The 27,046-nt window shown below is 42.8% G+C and overlaps 2 protein-coding genes across 4 annotated transcripts in view; one reads left to right on the top strand and one right to left on the bottom strand.

The window, feature by feature from the left end:
* The first annotated feature begins 10,404 nt into the window (after window positions 1-10,404).
* Window positions 10,405-13,307, top strand: SMIM15 (small integral membrane protein 15). Of its 3 annotated transcripts, XM_069775729.1 has the most exons (3): window positions 10,405-10,501; window positions 10,738-10,826; window positions 11,496-13,307. In XM_069775729.1, exon 3 carries the CDS (start codon window positions 11,523-11,525, stop codon window positions 11,745-11,747), a length of 225 nt encoding a protein of 74 aa, XP_069631830.1. In that variant the 5' UTR covers window positions 10,405-10,501; window positions 10,738-10,826; window positions 11,496-11,522; the 3' UTR covers window positions 11,748-13,307. The 3 variants fall into 3 exon arrangements, with proteins under 3 accessions (XP_069631830.1, XP_069631831.1, XP_069631832.1); XM_069775730.1 differs by lacking the exon at window positions 10,738-10,826 and having other exon boundaries at window positions 10,410-10,501; XM_069775731.1 differs by lacking the exons at window positions 10,405-10,501; window positions 10,738-10,826 and adding an exon at window positions 11,036-11,327.
* Window positions 13,308-14,064: 757 nt separating this feature from the next.
* Window positions 14,065-27,046, bottom strand: part of NDUFAF2 (NADH:ubiquinone oxidoreductase complex assembly factor 2) — a 65,999-nt gene continuing 53,017 nt past the window's right edge. Inside the window, exon 4 of the mRNA XM_069775728.1 lies at window positions 14,065-14,416. Within this exon, the coding sequence (XP_069631829.1) occupies window positions 14,159-14,416 (258 nt within the window). The 3' untranslated portion in view covers window positions 14,065-14,158. The remainder of the gene's footprint in view (window positions 14,417-27,046) is intronic.

The following is a 27,046-nucleotide window of genomic DNA, read 5'->3' as shown; positions in this document are numbered from 1 at the left end:
GAACACTAAATATATGAGAATTGCAACCAAGATCAAAGTGCAACCTGCATACAAGAAAACATTTCAGAGGTTGTGAACAAAGTGAAGCACTCTAATCCTGAAGCTCTATATCAGAATCTCATGTTCTTTTCTACATTCGCTGACCACATTAAGTGAACTGGCCAACATTTCAAAGAACTGAAGGTCAGATTATAAAAGATTATTTTTAAGTGAGCATCAAACTGATACCATTTCATGAAATGTCTACATTATTATATTTGCATTTACTATATTGTGTTCAATAAATTTTTAATGCATTGTCAACTTCGGGTAAAAAATGCTAAACACAGCATGAGAGACAAACATGTAGCGCAGTGGGTCATGTAGGGTTTATTTATAATGCAGATTCTTTGTGGGGAACTTTTGCACAGCCTAAAGTTGATAGAAAGTCATAGTCTTGTTAAAAGTCGTTTCCAGGGAACTGACTGGAATCAGGACTGAAGATTCCTGAGAAAACAGAATTGTTTGGGTGTGGCTTATCAGCACTTCTCACAAGGGATGTATACAGTGTAAATGCCGAAGTTGTACTTGGAGGGTATCCAACATCACATTACTGATTTCTCTCCAAAGGGCAAATAGCCAGTAAGGTCCCAGCTTCTACCACATGGCAGCAAAGTGAAGATATTTAACTTACACATTTTTTTCCAGCTGTGATTTATGGGAGTGTTTGTAAATTAATATAGGCATTTCCTATGAAAGAAGCAAGAAACCTATCATTGTGGCAGCCCAATCCTCAGTTACACTAAAGCTGTTTTATACTTCTCTGGCACCACCAGGATGTTAAAGAGATCAAAGAGTATCTGAGAACATCTCCTCCCCAGTCAGCCACTGCTACCATTAAGGGATCTAATTTGAATCCCTGGTACACGGGATTGGGACACAACTGTTCTGTGCTTTTTGAGGAAAGTGTAGTGCAAGGAAGAAGTCCTCCTACATGTTTTACCTGTCTTGGTTATGTGCATCTGTTTTAATTTATTAGCTCCCTGAGGCAAAGGAATTTTGTAAGGCCCTTGCCCAACATGCAAATTCAGCATAGGCAATCATCTCTAAACCTCTCTCCTCTGCCTTCAACTTTTTTTTCTGCAGATTCTCCAGCGCTTCAAAATCAAGCAGCAGCTTCCAAAAAGCCAAATAATTCAGTACCTGCCTCTCCTAGACTGATGTAAGCAATGGTTTTGTGGTATAAAATTTGCATCATTCTTACCACTGTCATTTCTGTGAATTTGATTCTCCTTCCAATCAAGTCAATGGGAAGTTCAATACCAGAATCAGCAAGGCAGAACTGGTCCAGGAGTCATGAATATCCTTCATCTAATAAAGGAGTCTGAGGGCTGTTCTTTCCACTGCTGGAGTGGGCAATGCAATTATTGGGGAAGTTTGTGGGAACCACCAGAACTCACATGTCTTTCTGTTCTCCATTCCAAAATGGAGAGAGCAAAATTTCCAGTGGAAATGTTTGAGCAATTAAATAAACACAATGAGCACGGAGTAGTTAAACTTCAGGGCTGACTATAAACATATTTGTTTGGTTCAGCATTTTAAGAATGAAAATGAGGGGCCCCACCTCTCCCTGCCTTGAAAAGGACTATGACTAATGTGAAAAATGTTTTTGAATCAGAGCAGGAAAAAGTGTGCCCTCTGTTTTTTGGAATACTTCCTTGGTATTCTTGATGAAGTGAAAGCTTTCCTTGGAGAAAACACATTGCCTCCTGTAATGTATGCCTGATGGGATCAGAGAGGAAAAGGCTTCCATTTTCAGAAGCAAACTGGAGGAAAAACTATAAAATTCAAGGAGAGAAATGAAGCAAAACTTGGCATGGAAGAAATAGTCCTAGTTATGCAGGTGTTTCTTTGTTAATCACAGTTTACTTGCAAGTCTCAGAATCAAGAACATTGTGTCATACCAGACTGAAGGAGTCTTGAAATGTGAGAGTAGGTAATTCAGTATCCACATGATATAAAGGTTAAGCTGAATCATCATCATCTTCAACCACATTATGAAACACTTCGATTCAAAAAGGACACCAAAGCCATTGGCTTTCTGCAGCAAACATTATATAATGTGTGAAATAACAGACCAAACAACTTGAGGAGATGTGACAGAGAGCATGAACACCTACCTCATCATCCAAGCTAGATGACAGATAGTATTGGTGGGAAATAAAAAGAAACAGAATAACAAAAACATCCTGTTCCTTAATTTGGAGGATTGTTATGCAATGTAAAATGCTATTGATTAAGACTGTTTCAAAAGCAATAATGATAAAATTACATTTCCTAACTGGAAATAAAAACTAAGTATAGGAGGCAAAAATTTTCTTCAGGTCCCACCATCAACTGGTATCATTGTCACTAGAAGCACTGGTTTCAATTCAATAGAATATTCACTAAATATGTAATATAAGAAATCCCTTGTGATCACCTATTCTACCTCCTGTTTGACTCTGGCTATGAGATTTCTTTGAACCAGCTTCTTCACAGAATCACTCCCTGGAAAAGGGTCCTTTGGAGATATGTAAACCTGACCTATCTTTTTATAAGTAAATGCACGCATATATTAGGCCATAAACAAGACTTTTCTCCAGATGTAGATCATAAATATTTACCGAACATTTCAACTATTCCTGGACCAATTCTTTTATTAGAAGAGAACATAATCAAAACTCCTAGTTATCCTTAACTCTGCTGGCTACAAGCTCATCCTCCTGTACTTACTTCTCCACCATCTTTCTCCAACTCCTACCTTCTGCTTTAGAATACGAATCGATGTTCAGTTTTGTGTTTCTTGATACCTTTTATTTCTGAAATAGCTGCTTTTCTCTCTAAAAGAGTTTTTACATTGTGTCATCTACTTTTTGATTCTGGGACACCTAGTAAAATCTTCTTTGAAAGTTTCCAAGTTTCTTCTCTTCTTTTTAATAAATTATTTAGCTTTTAATTATTTACAGCATTTTTTAATGAAAGAGGAACATATGAACCACAAATTTAGGGAAGGTACATATTACCCAACACAGTTTTTGATAAAAAAGTATCTTTTTTTAAACAAAATAAATGCTTTAAGCAAAAGAAATTGCTTACAAAATAGGCTTTAATGCAGGTAAAGAACTGGTAGTTGACAACAGTTATTGTTGAAAAATAAAATGAAATGTTTCCTAGTAGACTTTAATAATCTTGAGAATCTGTTTTGTTTATTCTTTATTAATAAGTCTGACATAAAAAGTAACATGTTGATGACAAAGGTGGATATCTGGAGTGTTGCGTCGAGCTCTAGGCTCCCTACTATGAGAGAGACAAAGAGACCAGAGCAAGTCCAGCAGGTGTCAACAAAGATGATTAAGGGCTTGGAGCATTTGTCATATGAAGAAAGGGTGAAAGAGCCAGGACTGTTCAGCCTGGAGAGGAGAAGGCTCAGAGGGATCTTATCAATCTGTACAAATGCCTGACTGGGAGGGGGAAGAAAGGGGGTACAAAGAAGATGGAGCCAGACTCTTCCCATTGGTGCCCAAAGAAAGGACCAGAGGCAATGAGCATGAACCAGGAAATTCCATTTCAGTGTAAGAAATCATTTTCTTACGGTGAGGGTAGCCAAACACTGCAACAGGTTGCAGAGAGAGGTTGTGGAGTCTCCACTCTTGGAGATACTCAAAACCCTGCTGGACATGGTTTTGAGCATCTTTCTTTAGGTGACCCTTGCTCAAGTTGGACTAGATGATCTTGTGGTCTCTTTCAACCTCAACCATTCTGTGATTCTGTGAAACTAGAGGATGATGCTGGCATGGACACAAATACACTTAGATCAGAAATTTAAACATTACAAACTTTCAGAATGAAGAAATTCTGCACAAACCCTCCAACAGGAAAAAAACAGTTTAGAGGTTGAATTTGATCAGTTTATGAACAGGATTAGAAGACAGTTTCCCGCAGTCATTTGTAATAGGACTAAGCCACTCAGAAGATACTTTCCTGTCTTAATATCCAAAACTAGAGTTTTTAGAGCAGGAAGTATGTAAGGACATTTTAGACATCCTGATTTAGCCACAGTCAATTTGAATTAAGAGGTTGCATCCCCTAAAGGCCGACCTGCATTAGTGCATATGTAATTGCTCCCTAACCCAGTTCTGTTAAATGACTTAAGTTTATCTTAAACACACCTTAAACACAGTTTATCTTAAATGTGTTTTTAGTAGATGTTTTTAAACCAGATAACTTCGACAGAACTGTTAGAGAACAACTACAAACACAGGTCCAGCTGGATGCTGGCCGCTCACATAAAAGTTTTGGCAAGTAACACTGGGGGCCAGCTTCTTAACTTGTATCAACTGTAGGCAGAACAGTTCACCTTACCATGCCCAAAATTACAGGTGTGGATCTTAATTTTTTTCTAGACATTAAAGCAAGTCAGCTCAGACTAAATAAACACGCAGTTGGTGTATCAAGCTTTGTTAGGCCCCAAGTGTGTCTGTTCTCCAGGGACTGCAGCCCCACCTCGAGTACTGTGTTCAGTTTTGGGCACCTCATTATAAGAAGGACAGCAAACTGTTAGAGGGGTGAGGGTGTTAGAGAGGAGGGTGACCAAGATGGTGAAAAACCTTGAGAGCAAGACTCGGGAGGAACAGCTGAGGTCATTTGTCTTGTTTATCTTGGCGAGGAGAAGGCTGAGGGGTGACCCCCTTGCAGCCTACAGCTTCCTCACGGGGGGCAGTGGAGGGGGAAGTGCTGATCTCCACCTCTCTGGTGACCAGCAATAGGACACGAGGAGATGGAGTGAAGCTGTGTCAGGAGAAGTTCAGTTTGGGCATTAGGAAAAGATTCTTTACCATGAGGGTGGTCAGTCACTGGGACAGGCTCCCCAGGGAAGAGGTCACGGCATCAAGCCTATCAGAGTTCAAGGAGCATCTGGATGACATTCTTGGTCATATGGTTTAGTTTTAGGTAGTCCTATGAGGAGCAGGGAGTTGGACTCACTGATCCTTATGAGTCCCTTCCAACTTGAGATATTCTATGATTCTATGATTTAGCTGCCTATGGCTCAAGCTCAGCAGCTCTGTTACCTTGAGTCAGAAGGCTGTGTAGAAAGAGTGGTGTGAAAAAAAGCTGTGGGAAGTGGGGTCCTGTCCACCTTCATTCCAGAGCTACTTTTAAGCTCAGGCTCTTGCTTTGAGTCTCTGCCTGCATTTTGTTGCAGGAATGCCTGTGCTTGGTCTTCTACCTTCCTGACTCTTGACTCTGATCCTGACCTGCTCACTTGACTTTCTGGCTTGATCTTCAACCTGTCTCATCACTACAGGCTTGCCTGGTGATCTGAACCATTGGCTGAACCTTGCTACCATCACCAGGCCTGCTCTGCTCTTTGCAGTCAGGTACTGTGGGACTGCTGCACCCTTGTCAGTGAGGCCACCAACCTGTTTGCCTTGGCCCCTGGCTCACCTTCCCTCAACAAGTGGCCTGCCCTTGCTCTTTCCTGCCAAATATGACTGTGAACCTTTGGAGGCTACAGAATAAATTCCTGTGCTAATTCTGTGGGTAGAGCTCTTAAAAAGCATGCATACAGGAAGGAATATTTCGACCTTTAAAAACTTATCTGATCTCTTCTAGAAAGGCTTTCTGCTACTGAGAGAAAGGAAAGTCAGGTGAGTGTTTGAATCTACTGCTCTTGTGTGCCTCAGAATGGAGAAACAGTTAAGGAAAAAGCACCTGATTTTCCTGCCGCAATGAAACATCCTGACTGCGATTTTCAGTTGCCTGAGCTTTGCAAGCTAAGCTACCAAGCTGCTTCTAAACAAACCAGATGTATACTACTGTATTCAGTGACAATCTGAGTTACACAATTTCAGTTGGTTGTTTTTGCAAAGTGATGCCGGTTCTAAGTGTATACGCCATATGTTTGAAACTTAGGAGCAGACCTGGCATTGGCAAGGATAGGCAAGCTGACAGTTACCCAGACTGATAAGCATGTCATTAACAATTTGATTTCAAGAACATACATTTATATATTTTGCAAAACTGACCACTGCTGTTGTGATAAAGGTAAATTTATGTCAGTGAGGTATCACAGTTCTGAGGGCATTTCTGAGAACATTATTTTCGTAATCTGAGGAAGAAGGAAATAAGTACAAGGTTCATAGCAGTGAATCATGTATCTTTTCTGATTGTCTTTTGAACATGCAGTATCATTTAAACACGTGATCCTGAAGCTGAGGTGTTTCAGACCAAAAAAATCAGTGTCAAGACTGGCTGATGTCTAGATATTCTAGTCTTGGCAATGTTCCTTTATGTTTGATCATTCTTTGATCGTTTGCTAAGAAGGAACTGAAAAGCTTTTAACTTTAGGTGTCTTAGCTCTAGCATGAAGACTAGGTAAGGGAACATATTAGAATTTTCTTTTTTGCTAAAGACTACTTCACTGCTGAGCAGAAGGCAGGAGGGATGTACACATAATGCTACAGACTGCTATAGCATTACATTCCATAGGACTAAGAATTCGGATAAGGTACAGACTCCCACTTCCACTGACAACAGTTTCTTTCCATATAAGACAGAGCAGGAAGCAGCCAACAATGCTGCCTGTCTTTCAGATCTCAGTGACTCACACATATACTACTCTTGTAAGTTAATTTAATACTGGAATGGGCACTTATTATTGGTAGTGAACATTTATACAGTGTCTTTCATCAGCAGAGAGCTCACAATGCTTTATACAGTGTTTCTAAACACACATAAGCAAAAAAAAAAAAGATACTGCCATGTTCAGATGGAAAATGGCAGCCATATAGCACACAGGAGAAGAGTACCATAGCATACAGGTCTAGTTGCCCCAAAATGAGTAAGGAATTAGAATTACAGTCCTTTGTTATGACAGCAGTCCTGAGTCATTAAAGTATATCCTATAATGAGAGTCTCAAACTTCGCTTTTACGCTGGATCACAGTACCCTGTAAAAAGGAAATCAAAATCACTGCAGCTGTGAAAAAGGAATTTTTGTTTAGGAAAATGTCTTACTTGAACTAGAATTCAGCAAGGACACTAGAGCAGCTGTGAGAGAGATTCCCTGGCTATGCAATGAACACTTCAGAGCACCGAAACACTATACAGTACAGTTACTATTACTGCAAGTATCAGGACCTCATTCTTACACCATATGCAGAGCACAATGATTCAGGTTAAAAGGTTCTTGCAGGCACTATCCTGGGACATTTGTTCAATTCCAGTTAGGGACAGTGTGATCTGGTGAAGCAGCATCATTACTTCCTACTGCTCTCGGAAAGAAACTGTAAAAACAGTAACTATGCTTAGATCTTCTATGAAATGTGATGGCTAGGCAGAAGTATGGTTCTGGTTCTCTAGTTCTCAGAATATACATAGTACATACAGAGCAGGCTAAGTTTCTTACCTTAGAGTATATGATAGTTAAGTTCTAAAAAGAATGTAATTTAAGACTTAAATGTCAATCAGTCTCCTCAATTTTTGCTTCTTGGCTGAAGAAGACACAAATGAACCTGCTTGTACACAGTTTTGGGGACATGTCTAGTTACCCACTAGAAATACCAACTTCTATTAAGTTTTTGTGATAAAAATAGGGTAAGACCACAAATAGAAGAAGTATTAGAACTGCACTCATACTCCCTGAATTTGAAAAGGTTGTGTTCAGAAACATTGCTTGCATACGGCTTTATAATAGACATAAATTGCTTGTTTAAACTGAAACATCTACAAAATCAAGCAAAATCTGAATCCTGAAAGTTCAACTAATAGTCATGCTGGCACCGCTTCTTTTATTCAACAACCTCAAAATATTTTAAGGTGGATCAATATTACCACCTACATATACATAAAGACATGGAGTTGATTCACCGAAGGATATGGTGTTTGGTTTGGGTTCCTTGTACTTCAATTTGTCATTTAACCGAGGTGTTTTAAGCTGGGAACACTATCCTCAATCCTTAGTGCCCTCTATGGTCTGAGAGAGGAAACGGGCAGCTTCACAGAGTGACTCGCATCGTGGTCGGTCTGAATCACTGCTCAGAGGCACCATTCTTTCTCCACTGCCTTTCTCCACTGTTCGTGGGGGATGAGATTTCTGTGGAGATGCCTAAAATTTTCAGAATCAGCCCATGCCTAGTGTTATGAGTCCCTGTTTGGCCTGTAATTTGCAAATCTTAGCAAAATATAACAACCTAAATTTATCGGAGCTTAGATATTAGTTATGAGGTGTTATCTTTATTGGTATCATAAGATGTTTTTGAATACTGTGTAGCTAAGTTAAAAGGAGATGGGCTATTATGTAAGTATAGCGTATTTCTGGTAGAATTGCCTGTCAGGCTAGACTGGACACAGCTATATTTCTGATGCTTGGATGTCAAATTCAGGTATGTACACCAAAATAAGCACTTAGTCAACAGCTATATACAAGCTGCTTAATATCACCACCTTTAGACCTGCTGCAAAATTAATTTCCAGTTCCAGTCTTTCACGTAACAGTAATAGTCTCATCTGTCTGTTTTTCTATGTCTTCTCTGCCTTATTGATTTAAAGAGGAAAGTGCTTGATTCATTTTGGCTGGGAAGAAACAAAAAGTAGGGATTTTTAATTCGTTTTTCTACGAAAGCAGATCTTACATAATTACATTTTCTGGTGTCCTTCTCACCCTAATATTTTCTGAAGCTGTTGCCCAGTTACACTGGCAAAGTAGTAGAAAGGAATCTGGGGGTGCTGGTTTGATGCTAAGCTCCGTAGGAGCCATCAGCGTGACCCGGCAGCCAAGAGGGCAAACCGCATCCTGAGTGCAAGTAACACAGCGTAACCAGCCGGTCAAAAGAGGCGATTATCCCCCTGTAGTCAGCGCTGGTGCGGCCTCACCCTGAGTGCTGTCTGCAGTTCTGGGCTCCACAATTTAGAAAGGATGTTAAGTCCTTGAATGCGTCCAGAGGAGGGCACAAAGCTGGGGAAAGGGCTGGAAGGCATGTCCTGCGAGGAGCAGCTGAGGACTTTGGGCTTGTCTGGTTTGGAGAGAAGGAGGCTGAGGGGGGACCTCATTGCTCCCTGCAGCTTCCCGAGGAGGGCAAGTGGAGAGGGAGGTGCTGAGCTCTTCTCCCTGCTACCCAGTCGCAGGACGCATGGGAACGGTTCAAAGCTGCGCCAGGGGAGGTTCAGACTGGACATTAGGAAGCATTTCTTTACCAAGAGGGTGGTCAAACACTGGAACAGTCTTCCTGGAGAGGTGGTCGATGCCCCATGCCTGTCAGTGTTTAAGCGGCGTTTGGCCAATGCCCTTAATTACATGCTTTAACTTTTGGCCAGCCCTGAATTGGTCAGGCAGTTGGACTATATGACCTTTGTAGGTCCCTTCCAACTGAAATATTCTGTTCTATTCTATTCTATTCTATTCTATTCTTCTATTATTTTCTACTCTATTTTCAAGAGATATTACAAGAGCCTGAACACTACAGACAGCTTTTGAGTAAGAATGCACAAATAACGAAAATCTGCACACAGCACAAAATTGCATTCAACTTGCTCAGTCTAAAGCATTTTAGGTTAGTCAGATGTCTTGTCAATGACTCTTTCATTGACAAAATGTATTTCTTACTTGCCTGTTTGCCGCCCTTTGAATAATATAAACATTCACAGAAAGAAAAGACATACAAAAGCAGAGTGGCCTTACGGCCGGCACTTGCTGTTAGGCTACAGAGAAGGGAACTCCTGAACTGAGCGATACAATCGAAGTGATTGCAAGATCTCCTCATGTACTAAGCTAATACCCTAATCTGTCCTTAACCGTGCTTTGGAAACATGACGAGGTTCTTATTCACGTCAGCGAGCGCGCGCACACGTGCGTGGAAAGGGAAAGGGAAGGCTTGGTGCGACAGGCGTGAGGCAAAATCTCAAACCCTGAATCTTCCGTGTGAGAATATTACGGGCTCCAACAGCCACTCCGACCCCGCCGGGACCCGCGGAGCGGGTCAGGGCCTCCCACGGGGCGCAGCCGAGACGCGCGGGCGCCGGCCAAGCTACCGGCGAAGGCCGCCTGCGGTCTCTGCCTCCGGGCCGCCCGCTCGGCGCCCCGCCGCAGGCAGCACCGTCACGGGAGAGAAGACGGAGGCACCGCGCGCCAGCGGCACCGCGCGGACTCCGCGGGAGCCCGTCTTCTTCCTGGCTACGGGCCCTCTCCTAGACCCCCACCGACAGCCCCGGCGCCGCGGCAGGGCCGAGGGCCACCGGCGGGGACGCGGCGACCGCCGCCACGCCGGCGGCGACCGCCCCCCGGGCGGGCGGGGCGGGGCGGAGACCAGCCGGGGGCGGGGCGGGGCGGGGGCGGGACCGCCCCGCCCACGCTTGCGCTGCCCCGCCCCCGGAGTGACGCCTGGGGGCGGGCGGACTCCGCTTCCTCCGGGCCCGGCCGGCAGGGGCGGAGCCGCCGCCTCCTCCTCCTTCCTGTTTCCGCTCGGCAGGTCGGCGTCCTCCAGGTCGGTACCGTGGGGCAGCGGTGGGCGGGAAGTGAGGGGAGGCGGCTCGGCTCGGCTCGGCTCGGCTCCCGCGCCCCGGCGGTGCCTCCCCGCCGCCCCCGGCCGAGCGGCGCTGCCTGAGGCGGGCGCTGCCTGAGGCGGGCGCTGCCTGAGGCGAGCGCTGCCTGAGGCGGGCGCTGCCGGGGCCGGGCGGCGCCGGGCGCCTTTCCCTCACGGCCTGTGTCTTCTCCCCGCAGGGGCCTCGGCGCCAGCCTTCCGTCGCTCGAGAGGCCCGGGGGGTGCCCGGAGCTGCGCTGGCCGCCCCCCCCCGCCGCCGCCGCCGCAGGTGAGGGCGGCGCGGCGCTCTCCGCAGCGCGGCCGCTGGGAGGGGGCGGGGCGGGGCGCGCGGGCGGCCGCTACGGGGCGGGCAGCGCGGCGGCTGCGCCGGCCGGAGAGACGGGGGGAGGGACGGAGGGAGGGGGTGTCGGGGCGGCGGCGGCCGCCCGGGCTCCGAGGGGCTCAGCTGCGGGCCTGCGGGCGGCCCCGGGCGGTCGGGCGGCCTGCGGGGGCTTACGCCGCCGGGCGCCGTCGTGGTCGCTGCCGACACGGTTTTGACGTCGTTTCTGGGCTGCCGAGCGTGGCTAGTTGACTGTTCAAAGCGGTGCACTCCCTCGCCCTCCTAATAAAACCTGCCGAGGGATAAATAAACCAACGGGGCTCTCTTTCCGTTTCTTCCGAAGCAGCACCGACGTCACTTTTTTTTCTGTGTAGCAGTTTTTTTCGTGGTGGTATCTGAAGCTCCGTTGGGACGAAAAGCCTAATCATTTTGTAAACACTGTGCTTCAAGGTAGGGTCAGCGCTTTGTATTACACTTTCACGTACTATGCGCTACTTTGAACTTCTAGCAAAAACGAGCTTGCTCTTTAATCATGAGAGATTAAAACGGTAATGGCTGTGTATGTGTGCTTTTATTTTTCCGAATACCCTGAAATTATTTTTTTTCATTGTTCCGCAGGGTTTTCCCAATAAAAAAGCAGAAAAGATGTTCGATTTTAAGGCTTGGGCTGAATACATCGTGGAGTGGGCTGCAAAGGACCCATACGGCTTTCTTACTACAGTGATCTTGGCCCTCACACCGTTGTTTGTAATTAGTGCAGTCCTTTCATGGAAGCTTGCAAAAATGATTGAGGCCCGGGAGCGAGAGCAAAAGAAGAAACACAAACGCCAAGAGAATATTGCAAAAGCCAAACGAACAAAGAAGGATTAAATGGGCCAAAAAAGGCCTTCCTCGTGCAAAGAATCCATTTTTTTATATGAAACACTTGTACCTTTTGTGCTTTAACTGTCCTTCGATACTTGATCCTGTTATTTCTTGAAGTATGGAACAATACCTTCAACATATTTTTTTCTGCTGAGATGATTTGTCTTAGTCTGCTCAAGTGACACTTGTTACAGTCATTTAATCTACTACATGTGCTCTAGTGCAGGTTGCTTTTCTAAATTAGCATGTTAAATTAAAAAAATTAATTTGTTGGGTGGGATTATTTTTTTTCCTTAGCTGAACTGTGACTTAACAAGTGTCTTAAAATCATCAAATTATGGGGAAAATGTGAATGGTAAACTGGATTACAGAAAGGCAAGTTTTGGTGTACCTTCAGCAGAGCTGTAGAGAGAAGCTAGCTTCAGAGCTAGGCAGCATACCTTACCGGTCTCCTTTAAGGACACTGCCTGTGGCCCTGCGGTGCCCATAGGGGCTGCTGTAGTGTCTTTGATGGGGGGGCTTGTCTGCAAAGAGAACCTACCTTTGCTTTTCCTGTCTCCTGCACTACCAGCCATCAAGAGTCTTTAAATTCAGCGCAAACTCTAGGAAACTGATGGCTTGTTCTTGCTACCTTTGTCTTGAGAGGCCACTCATGTTCTACAAAATATGCTACTATGTTGTTTGGTTTGCCCTAACAATCACCTGAACACTCCACCTGCAGCTAACTTGTTTCTGCCTTCAGAAATTTCCTGCGCCTCAAAGAATAGCCATAAATGGGGTGAGACTAAAGGCCCAGGTGGCCTACTGTTGTGTGTCTTCGTGAGCTATAGCAGGCGGCTGGGGGAGAGTCCAGGAGGAGGGTGGGTACGCTAGCAACAGTAGCTCTTCCTACTTGCTAACCTTCTGGCTACGTTTGGCTTAGGACCTTGTGAGTTTAGGTGGGATCTTTGTTCTCATGGCTCTTGAAAGCCTGCTGCCTTCCAGGTTGCAAAATGCTGGCACACAGGAGAAAGTCCAAGTGGGGTTTGTGTTGTAAATATGCCAAAATTATTTAATCTTAATTCCAAATCATGTTTTCCTAATAGAGGGGATTAATTTTTCAAAGCCTAGTTTTTCTTAATAGTCTAGTTCTAAAGGGCTTGCGGCAGTCACTAAGTTTTTTAGACTTAGCATGCTTCTGAACAGCAGCAGAGTTGTGCTTTCTAGCAACTAGTCCTTCATTATGTTTAAAATTAAAACTTTAAAATAATTCCATTGTTCAAATGAGGAGACCTACAGACATGGCTGACACTAAGGGGGATTAGAAGTGCAGAGTCCAACTGAAATGACTTAAAGTAAATGTGAAGTATTGTTTACCCCTGTCAATTTTGTTGGTCAAAGCTAGCATTATTAGAATATGACATTTTGTCACTTTATAAATACAGGGGATGAAGTCTCTGCCTTTTGTATGAAGTGTTGTCAAGTGTGTATGTGTTCCAGCTTTGATACCTACATAACTTAAAAACACATGGAGGAGAACTGATGAAGGAGGCACTGCATAAATAAATTTGATACTTTTTTCAAAAATTTGTGTGAGCTTTATTTTGACTTGCAAGTTCTCAAACATCATCTCTAAGCAAATAATCTGCACATTCTGTGTATCTAAACTATGGCCAAATAGATCCAATCATTTAGGGAAGTCCCTGCATACACCGGCAACAACAACTAGTATGTTTATTTTTTTTTTTTTTAATGACAGTCCCTTGTCTCAACCCCTGTGTTATTTTTCCAGCAGCTTTACCAAGTGCTTCTAACCTCTATTGTAGTAGTTGTATGTAGTTCAACTTAGTGGGATTTTATCCTGTGCTTACTGCTGGCTGCAAATCAAACATTATTCAAATATGTTGTTAAATCTTAAGAATAATACAGTGCATAGTCAGTGTAGTGTCATAGTGATTCCTGCTAATGAAACCAACTTTTCCATCCACTTGCCAGTGGCACACTGGCACTGCCAAGGGAATTTACAAGCATTCTGAAGAACTATCTTAAACTGATGTGTAGGTTTGGGAAAATTTAAGTGTACTAATTAACTAAAATTTACTACATCAAAACCAATTTTAAAAATAAAAGTCTTCAAGGAAAAAACAATTTAGAACTCTTTAAGAAAATTAAGTTAGCTAGAAACCCTGCTACCTCTGAGTCCAAGAGTAACTGATGAACAGCAACTGTCAAAACCAAACTTGGTTAGTAACCCATCCTGTTTTTCACTAAACCCCAAATTTTAGAGTAGTTTTTGATTAAGTGATTAAGCCTATCTGAACAGTTTGGCAAAAACAAATGAAACTGCTTTAATATTACTTTATTGCACGCTCATAACAGCTGTTTACGCTGTCTGTTAAAATATTTATCTGTTAGCAATATCTGTACATTACAATTGTTTATTTATTATGACTACTACCACTGCCTGGTGGCATCCAGGAGCCTGGCTGAAAGGTATTTGCAGTGCTGGTTGGATCTTGCGAAGGCTCGCTCTTTCCATAGTAAGGGGCAGATGCGTGGCCTTTAACCTGTGTGTGAGCTGGTTCAGCAACAAGTCCCTCCTTGTATTCCTTGGCCTGAAGCAGCTTATCCTTTTCGGATACATCTTTGATTTTCTGTTTCATTTCTTCTCTATAGTTCTCGTTCTTAAGAATCTCCTAAGAACACAGCAGAAAGATAATTAGGTAAATCAGAAGCAAAGGCAATACATAATGGTGGAATAAAACATTTTAAACAGCCATTTTTTTCTTCATTTTGTAATCCAAATTTTTGGCTACGCAGGCAAAATTAATTGTGGCAAAATTAGTTAGTTTTCTACAACTGCAATTTCAGCCCTAGTTTAGAATGTTCTTCACATTTTGATCATGTTGTTGAAGCAAAACTGCATTGCGGTGTCCCAGTTTCACTATTCTATCGGATCAAAAAGGAAAAGAAATTAAATACAGTCATCAACAAATGTGAAAATGCATTAAAAATAAGGCTAACTTTTATGTTGTTTTCTGTGTGGGACTTGCTACTATATAGCTATTTATCACTTGCATTTCTTCCTGTAACTCACTATGCCTGTGACGTTAGGTATCTGTGCCCTGGGGTGCAGTTTGGGAGAAACAGGTATGCAGCCTTGACTCTACTAGTACATAAACCAAAGCCATGCAAGATTAATAAATAAATAATAACTAAAAAAAAAAGCTAGGGCAGAACTGAAGCTACTGAGATGGTACCAGAGAGTTCATCTTCAGCTCATCAGCTGAGGCAGCTCAACGCATCCTCAGCTGATGACTGCCTGGCCAGCAAAGGTGAACTGGGCAATGTGATGAGCACATTAAGCGCAGCACGGCTTAGGTAAGCTGTATGTTAACTCTAGGTATCCACCAGGCATATTAGCTAAAATAATTGTACTGCATTCATAACAGGTGTAAAATCTTACCTACTGCCTCTGCACAGGTAAAAAATTCAAATGGAAGTGATCTAGTTTTAGAGGTTTACCTCCACCCCTGATAAACTGAAGCAACTATCTGATGCACGATCCTACTACAAGGCCAAAAACCCCACCCAGGGCACGTATTCAGAGAAGGCTCATAAAGCTTGCTGATGCAACTTCATGAAGCTCTGTACTGAAACATGGCTGGGTACAGGTTAAAGCTGGAAATTCACAAATAAAGATGACCTGAACTGATGTGGCTGCTTCCACTGAGATGTGCGCAGGCAATTACTGGCTTGCAGACAGGTATAATACAAAAACAGCTGTTAGTAGGCCTTGCCACCTTGTTCAGAAGAAAACACAAAGAACTCCCAAAGTAAACACAAACAGCCCCGAAAAATACTGAAGTTTGGTTTTCATCTGTTAGCATATGTTTCCTATTAGAAGAATGATTTGCAAATTCTGATAAGATTTATCTGTGCTTCTGTAAGGGCAGATAGTGAAGAGTATTAGAAACAAAAGCAGAAAGGTGATATGAACTTCTGTTACGCTTTGAATCCAAATACAACTTAACTGTAACCAACACCATGTAACAAGGAAGCTGCTAATATCCACATTCAGACTGGGATACAGGAGGAAAAAGGCTGACCACTTTCTCCAGATGATTACAATTATATGGAAGAGCTAAGGAGAAACTAGACTAGTACAATTCTCTCCGAGCAGAAGACCATGACATTATTTTAGGAATGGCATTAAAATACATGTGATATTGCCAAGAGTTGATAGCAAGTATGTGAACATTTAAGAACATTTTAAAAGGCAGTATTTAAAGAAAACCTTAACTTAGAGATATCACGAAAACTAACACCTTTTTCTTAGTCCTTAATTGCCTCTATACTTGACATTCACAGATGCACAGAGCAGAGGCAAAACACTTCACACACCTATACAGCATGAATATACACAAGCAGCACAGAAACGACTTTGCAAACTGAAGTGGGGGTAGGGGGGGAGAAAATTCTCCCATACTCAGATAAAAATATTGCCAAGCATAACAAGGTCAAATTTCCAACAGTCAGTATAGCAAAACCACATTATAACATCTCTCAATTCTGTCCTTGTTTACCACATGCCTGTATAAATCTACCATGACCTTACTGATTTCAAGGACAGTACTCCTATGGTGCTTGCATTACCCCACTACTAAGAAACAAGTAATATACCTTTGTGATATCTGAAGACTGCATCATAGTCTCTGCTAAAACAGCATGAAATGATTTATTAAAATACGAACATAATTCACTTACTGTGAAGAGCTACTTACAAACTTCAAATCTTTTCCAGTGATTACTTCAACAAAGTTATTCCTGAAGAGGAAAGACCTGTCGCATCAACAGAGATGCTGGAGCTGAGTAAGGCAGCCTGATCTGCTCCTCATGTAACAACCAGTGCAACTAAGAAAAGGCAATGGGTGACAGTAGTAGGCAACTCTTCTGAGAGGTACGGAGGCACCCATCTGCCAACCTGACGCGCTGTCTAGAGAGATGTGCTGCTTACCAGGGGTTGTGTCAGGCATGTCACCAAGAGACTACCAAGCCTTGTACAGCCCACTGACTATTATCCGCTGCTGTCGTTTCACGTGGGCACCAGTGATACAGCCAGAAGTGGTCTGAGGAGTATTAAGAAGGATTACAGAGCCCTGGGAGCTGCCGTAAGGGACTCTGGAGTGCAGGTAGTTTTCTCCTCAATCCTCCTTCTCAAAAGGAAGGGGTTTGAAAGGGCCAGATGAATCCCGCAAACCAACAAATAGTTATGGGACTGGTGCCACAGCCAGCGGTTTGGCTACTTAGACCATGGGACTCACTTCGAGAAACCTGGTCCACTGGGGGCTGACGGGGTCTGTCTGTCAGAGAAGGGGAAGAGCATCTTTGGCCATAGGCTTGCCAAGGTGGTGAAGAGGGCTTCAAACTAAAGTTGTCAGGGGAGGAGAACCTCAATCCATCCCACTCCTACCAGTTTGATGCCAGCGCCAGCAAGAGATGCCCAGAGCCTGGAGAGGGATCACAGGTCAGCAGGAGAGCACCTGAAGAGCAGCACAAAGGAATTCCAGCCAGTAAGTCAGCTTCATTGGGGGCCCAACTTAAAAGCCTCTGTGCAAATGCATGTAGCATGGGGAATAAACAAGAGGAGTTAGATGAGTGCACACCTGTAGGGCTATGATCTTATCAGCATCACAGAGATGTGGCAGGATGGCTCCTATGACTGGAGCGTTGGAATGGAAGGATACAGGCTCTTTAGGAAGGACAGGCAGGGAAGGCAAGGAAGGGTTGTCACCCTCTATGTCAAAGACCAGCTGGAGTGCGTGGAGTCTGCCTGGGGATGGATGAGGAGCTGAGCCTATGGGTCAAGATTAAATGGAGGGCAGGGACAGGTGACATTATAGTGGGGGTCTGCTACAGGCCACCCGACCAGGAAGACAAAACGGATGAGGCCCACTATAGACAGATAGGAGCATCCTCATGTTCACAAGCCCTGGTCCTCATGAGGGACTTCAGCCACCCCAGTATATGTTCGAGGGACAACACAGTGGGGCATAAGCAATCCAGGAGGTTCCTTCTCCAAGTGACAGAGGAGCCAACAAGGAGAGGTGCTATGCTGGACCTTATTCTCACCAACTAGAAGGGGCTGGTGGGGAATGTGAAGCCCAAGGGCAGCCTTGGCTGCAGTGACCATGAAATGGTGGACTTGAAGATCCTTAGGGCAGTAAGGAGGTCTCACAGCAAGCTCACTACCCTGGACTTCAGGAGGGCAGACTTTGGCCTCTTCAGGGATCTGCTTGGTAGAGTACCATGGGATAAGGCCCTGGAGGAAAGAGAGGCCCAAGAATGCTGGTTAATATTCAAGGGTCACCTCCACCAAGCTCAGCAGTGATGCATCCCAACAAAGATGAAATCAGGCAAAACCACCAGGAGGCTGGCATGGATGAACAAGGAGCTCCTGGACAAACTCAAACACGAAAAGGAAGCCTACAGAGGGTGGAAGCAAGGACAGGTAGCCTGGGAGGAATACAGAGAAATTGTCCAAGCAGCCAGGGATCAGTTTAGGAAAGTTAAAGCCCTGGTAGAATTAAATGGCCAGGGAGACCAAGGGCAACAAGATGTCCTGGTTTCAGCTGGAATAGAGTTAATTGTCTTCCTAGTAGCTGGTACAGTGCTATGTTTTTGTGTTTGGTAGAAGAAGAATGTTGATAACACACTGATGTTTTCAGTTGTTGCTAAGTAATGTGTAGTCTAAAGTCAAGGATTTTTCAGCTTCTGATGTCCAGCCAGCAAGAAGGCTGGAGGGGCACAAGAAGTTGGGAGTGGACACAGCCAGGGCAGCTGACCCAAAGTGGCCAAAGGGGTATTCCACACCATGTGATGTCACATCTAGTATATCAACTGGGGGGAGTGGGGGCAGGGGGATCACTGCCTGGGGACTAACTGGGCATCGATTGGCGGGTGGTGAGCAATTGCACTGTGCATCATTTGTATATTCCAATCTTTTTATTACTGTTGTCATTTTATTAGTGTTATCATTATCATTATTAGTTTCTTCTTTTCTGTTCCATTAAACCATTCTTATCTCAATCCACAAGTTTTACTTTTTTTTTTCCAATTCCCTCCCCCATTCCACTGGGTGGGAGGGAAGTGAGTGAGCAGCTGCATGGTGCTTAGTTGCTGGCTGGGGTTAAACCACGACACAAGAAAAGCTTCTACAGGTACGTCGGTGATTAAAGGAAGACTAGGGACAATGCAGGCCCTCCCCAGGACATGGAGAAGGCTGAGGTACTCAATGACTTTTTTTGCCTCAGTCTTCACCAAGAGGTGCTCCAGCCACACGGCCCGTCACAGAAGGTGAAGGCAGGTACTGGGAGAATGAAGAACTACCCACTGTAGAAGAAGATCAGGTTCAAGACTATCTAATGAACCTGAAGGTGCACAAGTCCATGGGACTTGATGAGATGCATCTGCAGGTCCTGAGGGAACTGGCAGATAAAGTGGCTAAGCCACTATTCATCATATTTGAGAAGCTGTGGCAGTCCAGTGAAGTTCCCACTGACTGGAAATGGGGAAACATAACCCCCACTTTTTAAAAGAGAAAAAAGGAAGACCTGGGGAACTGCAGGCCAGTCGGCCTTAACCTCTGTGCCCAGCAAGATCACACAGCAGATCCTCCTAGAAGCTATGCTAGGGCACTTGGAAAATAAGGAGGTGATTGGTGAGAGCCAACATGGCTTCACTAAGGGCAAATCATGCCTGAAAAATTTGGTGGCCTTCTATGACAAGGTTACAGCATTGGTGGATAAGGGAAGAGCAACTTTGGAGTTGTGCAAAGCATTTGTCACTGTCCCGCATGACAGCCTTGTCTCTAAATTGGAGAGACATGGATTTGACGGATAGAGCACTGGGCAGATAAGGAATTGGCTGGGTGGTCACACTCAAAGAGTTGCAGTCAACAGCTTGATGTCCGAGCATAAGCAGTGACGAGTGGCATTCTTCAGGGGTCGGTATTGGGACCAGCGCTGTTTAACATCTTTGTCGGCAACATGGACAGTGGGATTGAGTGCACCTCAGCAAGTCTGCCAACCGCACCAAGCTGTGTGGTGTGGTTGACAGGCTGGAGGGAAGGGATGCCATCCAGAGGGACCCTGACAGGCTTGAGAAGTGGACCCATGTGAGCCTCATGAAGTTCAACAAGGCCAAGTGCAAGGTCCTGCACATGGGCCAGGGCAATCCCAAGCACAAATACAGGCTGGGCGATGAGTGGGCTGAAAGCAGCCCTGTGAGAAGGACTTGGCGATGTTGCTTAACAAGAAGCTCAACATGACCCAGCAATGTGCATTTGCAGCCCAGAAAGCCAACTGCATCCTGGGCTGCATCAAAAGAAGTGTGACCAGCAGGTCAACAGAGGTGTTTCTGCCCTTCTACTCTGCTCTGGTGAGACCCCACCTGGAGTACTGCATCCAGCTCTGGGGGCCTCCAACACAAAAAGGACATGGACCTGTTGGAGTGAGTCCAGAGGAGGGCCACAAAGATGATCAAGGGGCTGGAACACCTCTCCTATGAGGAAAAGCTGAGATAGTTGGGGTTGTTCAGCCTGCAGAAAAAAAGGCTCTGGGGAGAACTTATTGCAGCCTTCCAGTACTTAAAGGGGGCCTACAAGAACGCCATAGAGGGACTTTTTACAAGGGCATGTAGTGATAGGACAAAGGATAACAGTTTCAAACTGAAAGAGGGTAGATTTAAACTAGATGTAAGGAGAAGCTCTTCACTGTGAGGGTGGTGAGGCACTGGAACAGGTTGCCCAGAGAGGCTGTGGATGCCCCATCCCTGGAAGTGTCCAAGGCCAGGTTGGATGGGGCTTTGAGCAACCTGGTCTAGTGGAAGGTGTCCCTGCCCATGGCAGGGGGGGTTGGAACTAGATGATCTTTAAGGACCCTTCCAACCCAAACCATTCTATGATTCCATAATCTTAGTCAGGTAATAGCATCTGTAACTAAATTCCAAATGCTTCAAGTCCATTTTAAATGATGTATAATTGTCATCTGGTTTTCAGACTCAAGTAAGGCCCTTTTAATCAGCTTTCACTGGCCAAAGTGTAGTTGTGATCTAATAAAATAACCATGTTGATCTTGAAAAAAGCATGAGGAATGATCCTCATTAGCAAACACAGAAAAAAAATACTGAAGTGACTTGCTTAGAATCTTCTGTACAATCTACACCAGGACAAAAATTTTTCAAGTTCAAAGTATCTGCATGCATCCATTTTATGCATTAAATTCATGCCACTAATAGGTACACTGAAATCAGCATTCCTGTACTCAAACTAAAGAAAATGTGAATCAGGAGTCTTGTGTCAATAGTCACATTAGAAAAATTGGGTCAAATAGATGAGTTTTCTTAGCATAAATATTTTGTTCTTTGATACTGGCAAGTTTGTTCTGTGGAATTCTCTCACAGGCACCGAGTCCCTCCTCCTTCTAATATTATCACCAGCAAATATTTAATTCTCAGTTTGCACTAGAACATACACTTTTTTTTTTAAACATTGTGATTGTATTTCTAAGTACTGTTGGTTCAACTACCACAGCCACTGCAGTTTGAAGCAGTTATGAGACTGAAGTTTCCTTGCCATTACAAGCATTTAAATAAAAGATCCAAGTAGTTCCGGATTTGAATAGGATAATCAACTTGGTTCAAAATGCAAATTTTAATGAAACTATTGCATGCATATTTATAGAAGGAATTATCCTTAAAACACACTAGAAATGTGCAGGATCTTTATAACTAATCTTCCAAATTTGGCTTCAGTTTATCTGCACAGCTTACCGCAATTAAATACAGTCAGTGTTAGAAAGGTTCCTCCCCAGACATCCTTCTGTTCCTACAGGGCTTCCTATCACCTGCTGAACAGTGGTAGAGAAGCCGACATCTGCTGGGCTCTTCTGCCCATGACAAGTAGTCTGCAAATCTGTGTGGCACTACAGGCTCTTCCAACTCAACTGCACTCAGCTACATTTTCACTTTGAGGCTCCATTGCTACCCAATCTTTTACTGTTCAATGTACTGTAAACAGTGACTGGGAGCTAAACAACTTTTTTCTTTTTTTTTTTTATTATTACGTTGGCAGGTTCAGAACATTTATCTTCTCTCCTCCTCCAAGATGAATTGGAATATTTTATGTGCCCCCCAAAACATACCATTTAAGTTTTCTGCTGAAATGTGAGAACATGAGTATGTAATGTGCTCTGACCTTTAGGGGAAATATAACACAGGAAATATCCAACACAGAGAACACAGGATCCACCAGGTAACTGCAGTTTTCTGAGGGTTAGCTTGTTTTTCCAACACTTTCTTTATACAGATAAATGATATAAGCCTTTGAACCTGCAGTTCTCAGGAGGCACAGGGCATCTAAAGAGTATCAGAAATGCCATTCATCATTTTTATTACAAGAGAAATCTCACCATTTGGATTATGCTGTGAAACTAAAAAAAAAAGAAAAATGCCTGAAGCCATCCAGCCATGTTTTATACCAGTTGAAAACCTTACAGGTAGATGTTCACCTTGAAATGCATCAGCTCCCAGCATTTGGAACAAGATACACACAATGTGGCAAGAACTAGGTCCAACTACATGTTCTACAGTGTACTTTTAGGTGGAATGTAAAAGAAGAAATTTTACTCACTGCAAGTAACTACTTGTCCAGCCTTAGTGATTATTGTAAGCTCTATGAGGTTTTTAATACTCCTAATGATTGGAGCTGCTTGCCTTCCCTCCTTTGAAAAGCAGGGTTTAAGAAAGTGATCTGTAAGGTTTTCTTGAAGAACCTAACAATATTATTATGGAAATGCCAAAATGGCACTATGTGGAGTTTGAGGCAGCTGCTTCTTCAGCCAGAAAACATGCATTTCTGCATATTCTGACATCTTAGGAGTCGCAGCAGATGCATGAACAAAGAATGAAAGATGGCCTGCTCATAGGGGCAAAGCAGCCCAAGACATGTTGCTGTCTTCCAAGTATGTTGCTGCAAAAGGTATCTGGCTGTATTTCATGCCACTGGCATGAAATTTCCACTTTTCTTGCAAACGATATTTTTGTTTAAAGCTCTTACTTAAGTCTGGCAGCTAAGATGTATAACCAAGCATCCTCTGCTGCTTGGAAACTGTATTCACCTCTACTCCACAGAAGGAGAAAAATCTAGAAGTTTGTCTCTAGTCAAAGGATTTTCAGTGCCTATGAGGCTGTACTGGAAGACCTGCTTTGTAGGCTGAAGACTGGGAATGGAGTGTTCTTTCACACTTAAAAGACCTCACATAGTCACTGCTCTCCCTTTTCTGAATAAACTAGTAGCCTTACAGAATAAATAAAATCAGTTCCTCCTGGTAGGAAAATGTCATAAATACAAAAGAGCTTTCTCTAGACTTGCTTATTCCTTCACCTAGGGTCTTGCTCAGTAGTGACTAGCCTTTACTGAACACTGCTTGTTAGTCTTCTTCACAGGCACATATCTGTACTGAACCCTTTCTATCCTGCAGCACCTCCTGAACCCCACAATCTGAGGAACTCCTCCTCCCGTTCCTCTTACTTCCTTACTGTTTCCCTCTTGGTCCTCAAGCCAGCCATCGGTTGTAACACCACTTGCCTCTCATGGAGCATTTTCTATCTCCTGAAGGCAAAAGGCAACCCAAACTTGTCCACAAGTAGCTCTAAGGATGCAGGTGGCTAGACATACAGTACGAATGTAGCAACGTCCAAGAGGGATTATTTAAAGGTGACTTTAAAAGGCTGGTACTTGTTTTGGTTTTGTTCTTTCCAGATGATTTTTCTGAAGACCCTATACCCAAATCTATAAATACAAGGGGTTTATGTATTATTAATTTTGAGCAAGATGTCACATTTCATTTCAGATGGGTTTGCATTTTTATTAAATTAAAAATAAATAGCTTCTTTATGTTGTCTTAGAAACTATTCCAACTTCCTAATTTACCTTAATTATGTATGTTGAAATACTCATGATTTCTCTTGATTTGAATAGGGTTAGCTAACTATTATTTGATGCCAGAACTAAGAAACATCTGGACAGATTAATGTTTTTTCTTTGAATTGTACAGACACTACATATTCATAGAATACTTGCATTTTGGTGTCTAGTTTTAATATTTTATAATCATGAATGAACTTGAACTCTGCCTGTTAAAAATTCATATATACAAGTTAGCAAAAATTAAAAAATGACAAACGGAAAGGAAAAAAAAATCTGGTTTGGAACAGTATTAAAAGAGTTGATTGTTATAAGACAATTTAATGTTAGAATTTTTTCTTCACTGACAAATTAACTAAAAGTCCAGCAAAATGCTAGAAGTTAAGCCAATTCACCTGTTTTTATAATATTGCCAAATTGGTTAAGTAAACTCCATTTTCCAGTTCAACAAGTTAAATAGGCAAGACAAAATAATCAGATATTACATCATATTTCAAGAGTAGGAGGCAGAGAGAGGACCTCATCACTGGGAAGCACTGAATGTTCTGATTCAGGGCAGGTCTTGTTAACTCAGCAACTGAGCAGGAGATCAGCAGTGCCAGGTTGGGAATAAGAAACAACGTGGTAAATGTAAGGCTGTGTCAGTGCATGGCAAAAACAGAGGAGCAGTTTGAATTAGAAAGGCATATCTGGGTTTTCTAGAATACTTATTTAAATCAAACACTGAGCCAATTGACTGCTAATTCTGTAAAGAACGTATGTGCTAAATATCTTTGGTCAATCGACAATCAACATTAGTCAAATAAATGTAAGATATTTTTTATTCAGGATAGTTTTCAAGCAAATCTCTGATCAGCTGCAATTTTAAAATATGGACTGTGTTCTGTGCACTCAATGTGATTTTTTAGAAGGATGTACCCTGCATAATTCAAAAGTAAACTGATCTGAATGATCTTGGTTGGATACATCACAATTTATGGCATCTCTCATTGTCTAGGCTTTGTAGAACAGCTTTTTTGACCTTTGAACATAAATCAGATGAATTATCCAAACAAATTACTAAACTAACATAGCTCCTGTTTTAGAACAGTTACTTTTGCTTGCAACTTGCAGCAACCCCTTAAACATAAGCAGATACAGAAATGGACGTCTAATGGTATCACAGGTTCTAGAAACAGGAAACTCGGACTCCCATTCTATTGTAGGGCAAAGGTAACTCCTTAGGATCATCTGTTACAGTTCACTCTAGATGAAGGCTGTTTGTGCATTTTGGGTTCCTAATCCTCTAATGAGAGGTGCACTAATTCTTTGGAATCAATCAGTAACAGCACAAAAATTGCAATTAAAGCTTAAAGCACTCCACAGTTAATGTGTAAGTGTTAAACCAACATATTGATTACAAATATATGTACAAATATATGCTTTGATGACAGCCCAACATGTAGTTTTAAATGCAGTGCTAATACCACATTTACTACCAAGCTAAATCAGTTAAATACTGATTCCAACTCACAGCAATTTTTGTTTAAATCAAATCTACAGAGAAGCAATGCTAATTATTACTAAAATACTATATAGCTACTTCTGAGCTACAGAATCTCTGGCAGGAGCTGACATAGTCTCTAGGGCACCACAGGGTAGCACACATGTTTTTGGCAAGAACATGTAACGAGAGGCAAAAGGAAGCAGAAAGGCACAGGCACTGGAATATAAGGCACATCAGCAACACATGGAGTCAGTACAGGTTTGTGCCTGAATTATTTTTATAATAGTGCAAAGATTTTTGTACAGAAGTACATATACGTTCAAGATCACAGATGAAACTGTGTAGAAGCAACAAAAATCACGAACTAGCCTGGCACCACTGCACTCTGCCCTGAATAAAGGGCAATGCAGAGCCTTGATGCCCACAGAGCAAACAAGGAACTGTAGCTGTCACTCAGTTCCAGTACAGTCCTTGCTTTCCCCTTACTCTACATATGATGTAATCTGTACCAGCCCTTTTCCTGGTACACGTTACTTCTCCCTCCACCCCCGTTCAGCTGTGGTGACAGTGAATTAGGAGACAGAGCCAAAGCTCCATGCACTCCCTCCCACATCGGCAGGAGTAGCAAAGCAGCAGTGGCTTTCTCCCCGACAGCCTTGGGATCTGCAGCATAGGTGAACTGGAAGTAATGGGACAAACTGGTGCCTCGATACTCTCCTGTGGAGACTGACAAGCACGTATGTTTCAAACCTGAGGAGAAAGTTAAACTGAATAAGAGGGGAAAACTCTAAAAGATGATAGGTTGGTTTGGGGGTTTTTTTGGATCACTTCCTTGACCACCCCCTTCTATTTAGACCTTTGTACTTCAGCTCTTTATATTGCCAAATTTTACTGCCCTTTCACACTGAGTAATAATCCTCTCTGGAATCATGCACACTTTACTATGCAAAATGCTATTTAGTGCAAGTCAAGTCATTTGAATATGTCTCAAGTTTTCAATCCTGGTTGTGATCCTGGACAACAATGGTGGAAAATATGTTGCTCAGAGAGTTGTTTATTTTTGTGCTTTTAAAATAGTACTTCCCAGAAATGTAAATCATATCCTGCAGCTTTTTGTGGCTTCAGGAGTAAAATACTCATTTGCTAAGCCCTATTCTCTATGTAAGAATGTACAATCTATATGTCAGAGTTCTCATTTTAAAACTTCTCAGCTGAAGCATCTGAAAAAAGATGGAAGCAAAATTATAAGGTGCAATCCCACCAGTGTCAAACAAAGAATTTTTCTAAAGCGCATCCCATTCTGGTTAAAGGAATGTAAATTCTGTGTAAACTAATCTTCCTGACTGAAGCCAGTTTTGATCATACCATCTCTCAAAGAAATAACACTTATGATCAAATAAATGGGAAAAGTGGATATGCATTGTGGCAACCAAACAGAATGTAATTTTAATGTAATTATTTGGGGCGGGGTGGGGGAGAAACAATCACTGAAACCTTATGCTTATTTCAACTCATTGAAGTACAATCTTCCTCCCTTGACAATGAGGTTGTCAAAACAGATTATTATGGAAATGCTAGAAATATTTTGAAATAAGACAGGAGCTGTCACAAAAAGTTTCTTTTTTTTTAACATTTCACCTTCTATCCAACTGTGCAATTCAGAAGCCACCAAGTTTTATTACTGTGTAACAAGTACATAATGCATGAGAAAAGCAGTCCTTTACTGCAGTTTTCTACTTCAAACTATTTTCAGGCTCTTGACACTAATTAAAGGAACATGCAATTCTACTTTACTTCTCATGAAATATTAATGTACATACACATACATACAAATCAACAGTAAGATTTCAATTC

Source organism: Haliaeetus albicilla, chromosome Z (assembly GCF_947461875.1).
Source record: "Haliaeetus albicilla chromosome Z, bHalAlb1.1, whole genome shotgun sequence".
NCBI classification, from domain to species: domain Eukaryota; kingdom Metazoa; phylum Chordata; class Aves; order Accipitriformes; family Accipitridae; genus Haliaeetus; species Haliaeetus albicilla.
Note: the sequence above shows the minus strand (reverse complement) of the source record. Positions and strands in the feature narration are given on the sequence as shown.

Coding starts and splice junctions, on each gene's coding strand:
- SMIM15 (XM_069775729.1), top strand. CDS start 11,523: ATGTTCGATTTTAAGGCTTGGGCTGAATACATCGTGGAGTGGGCTGCA.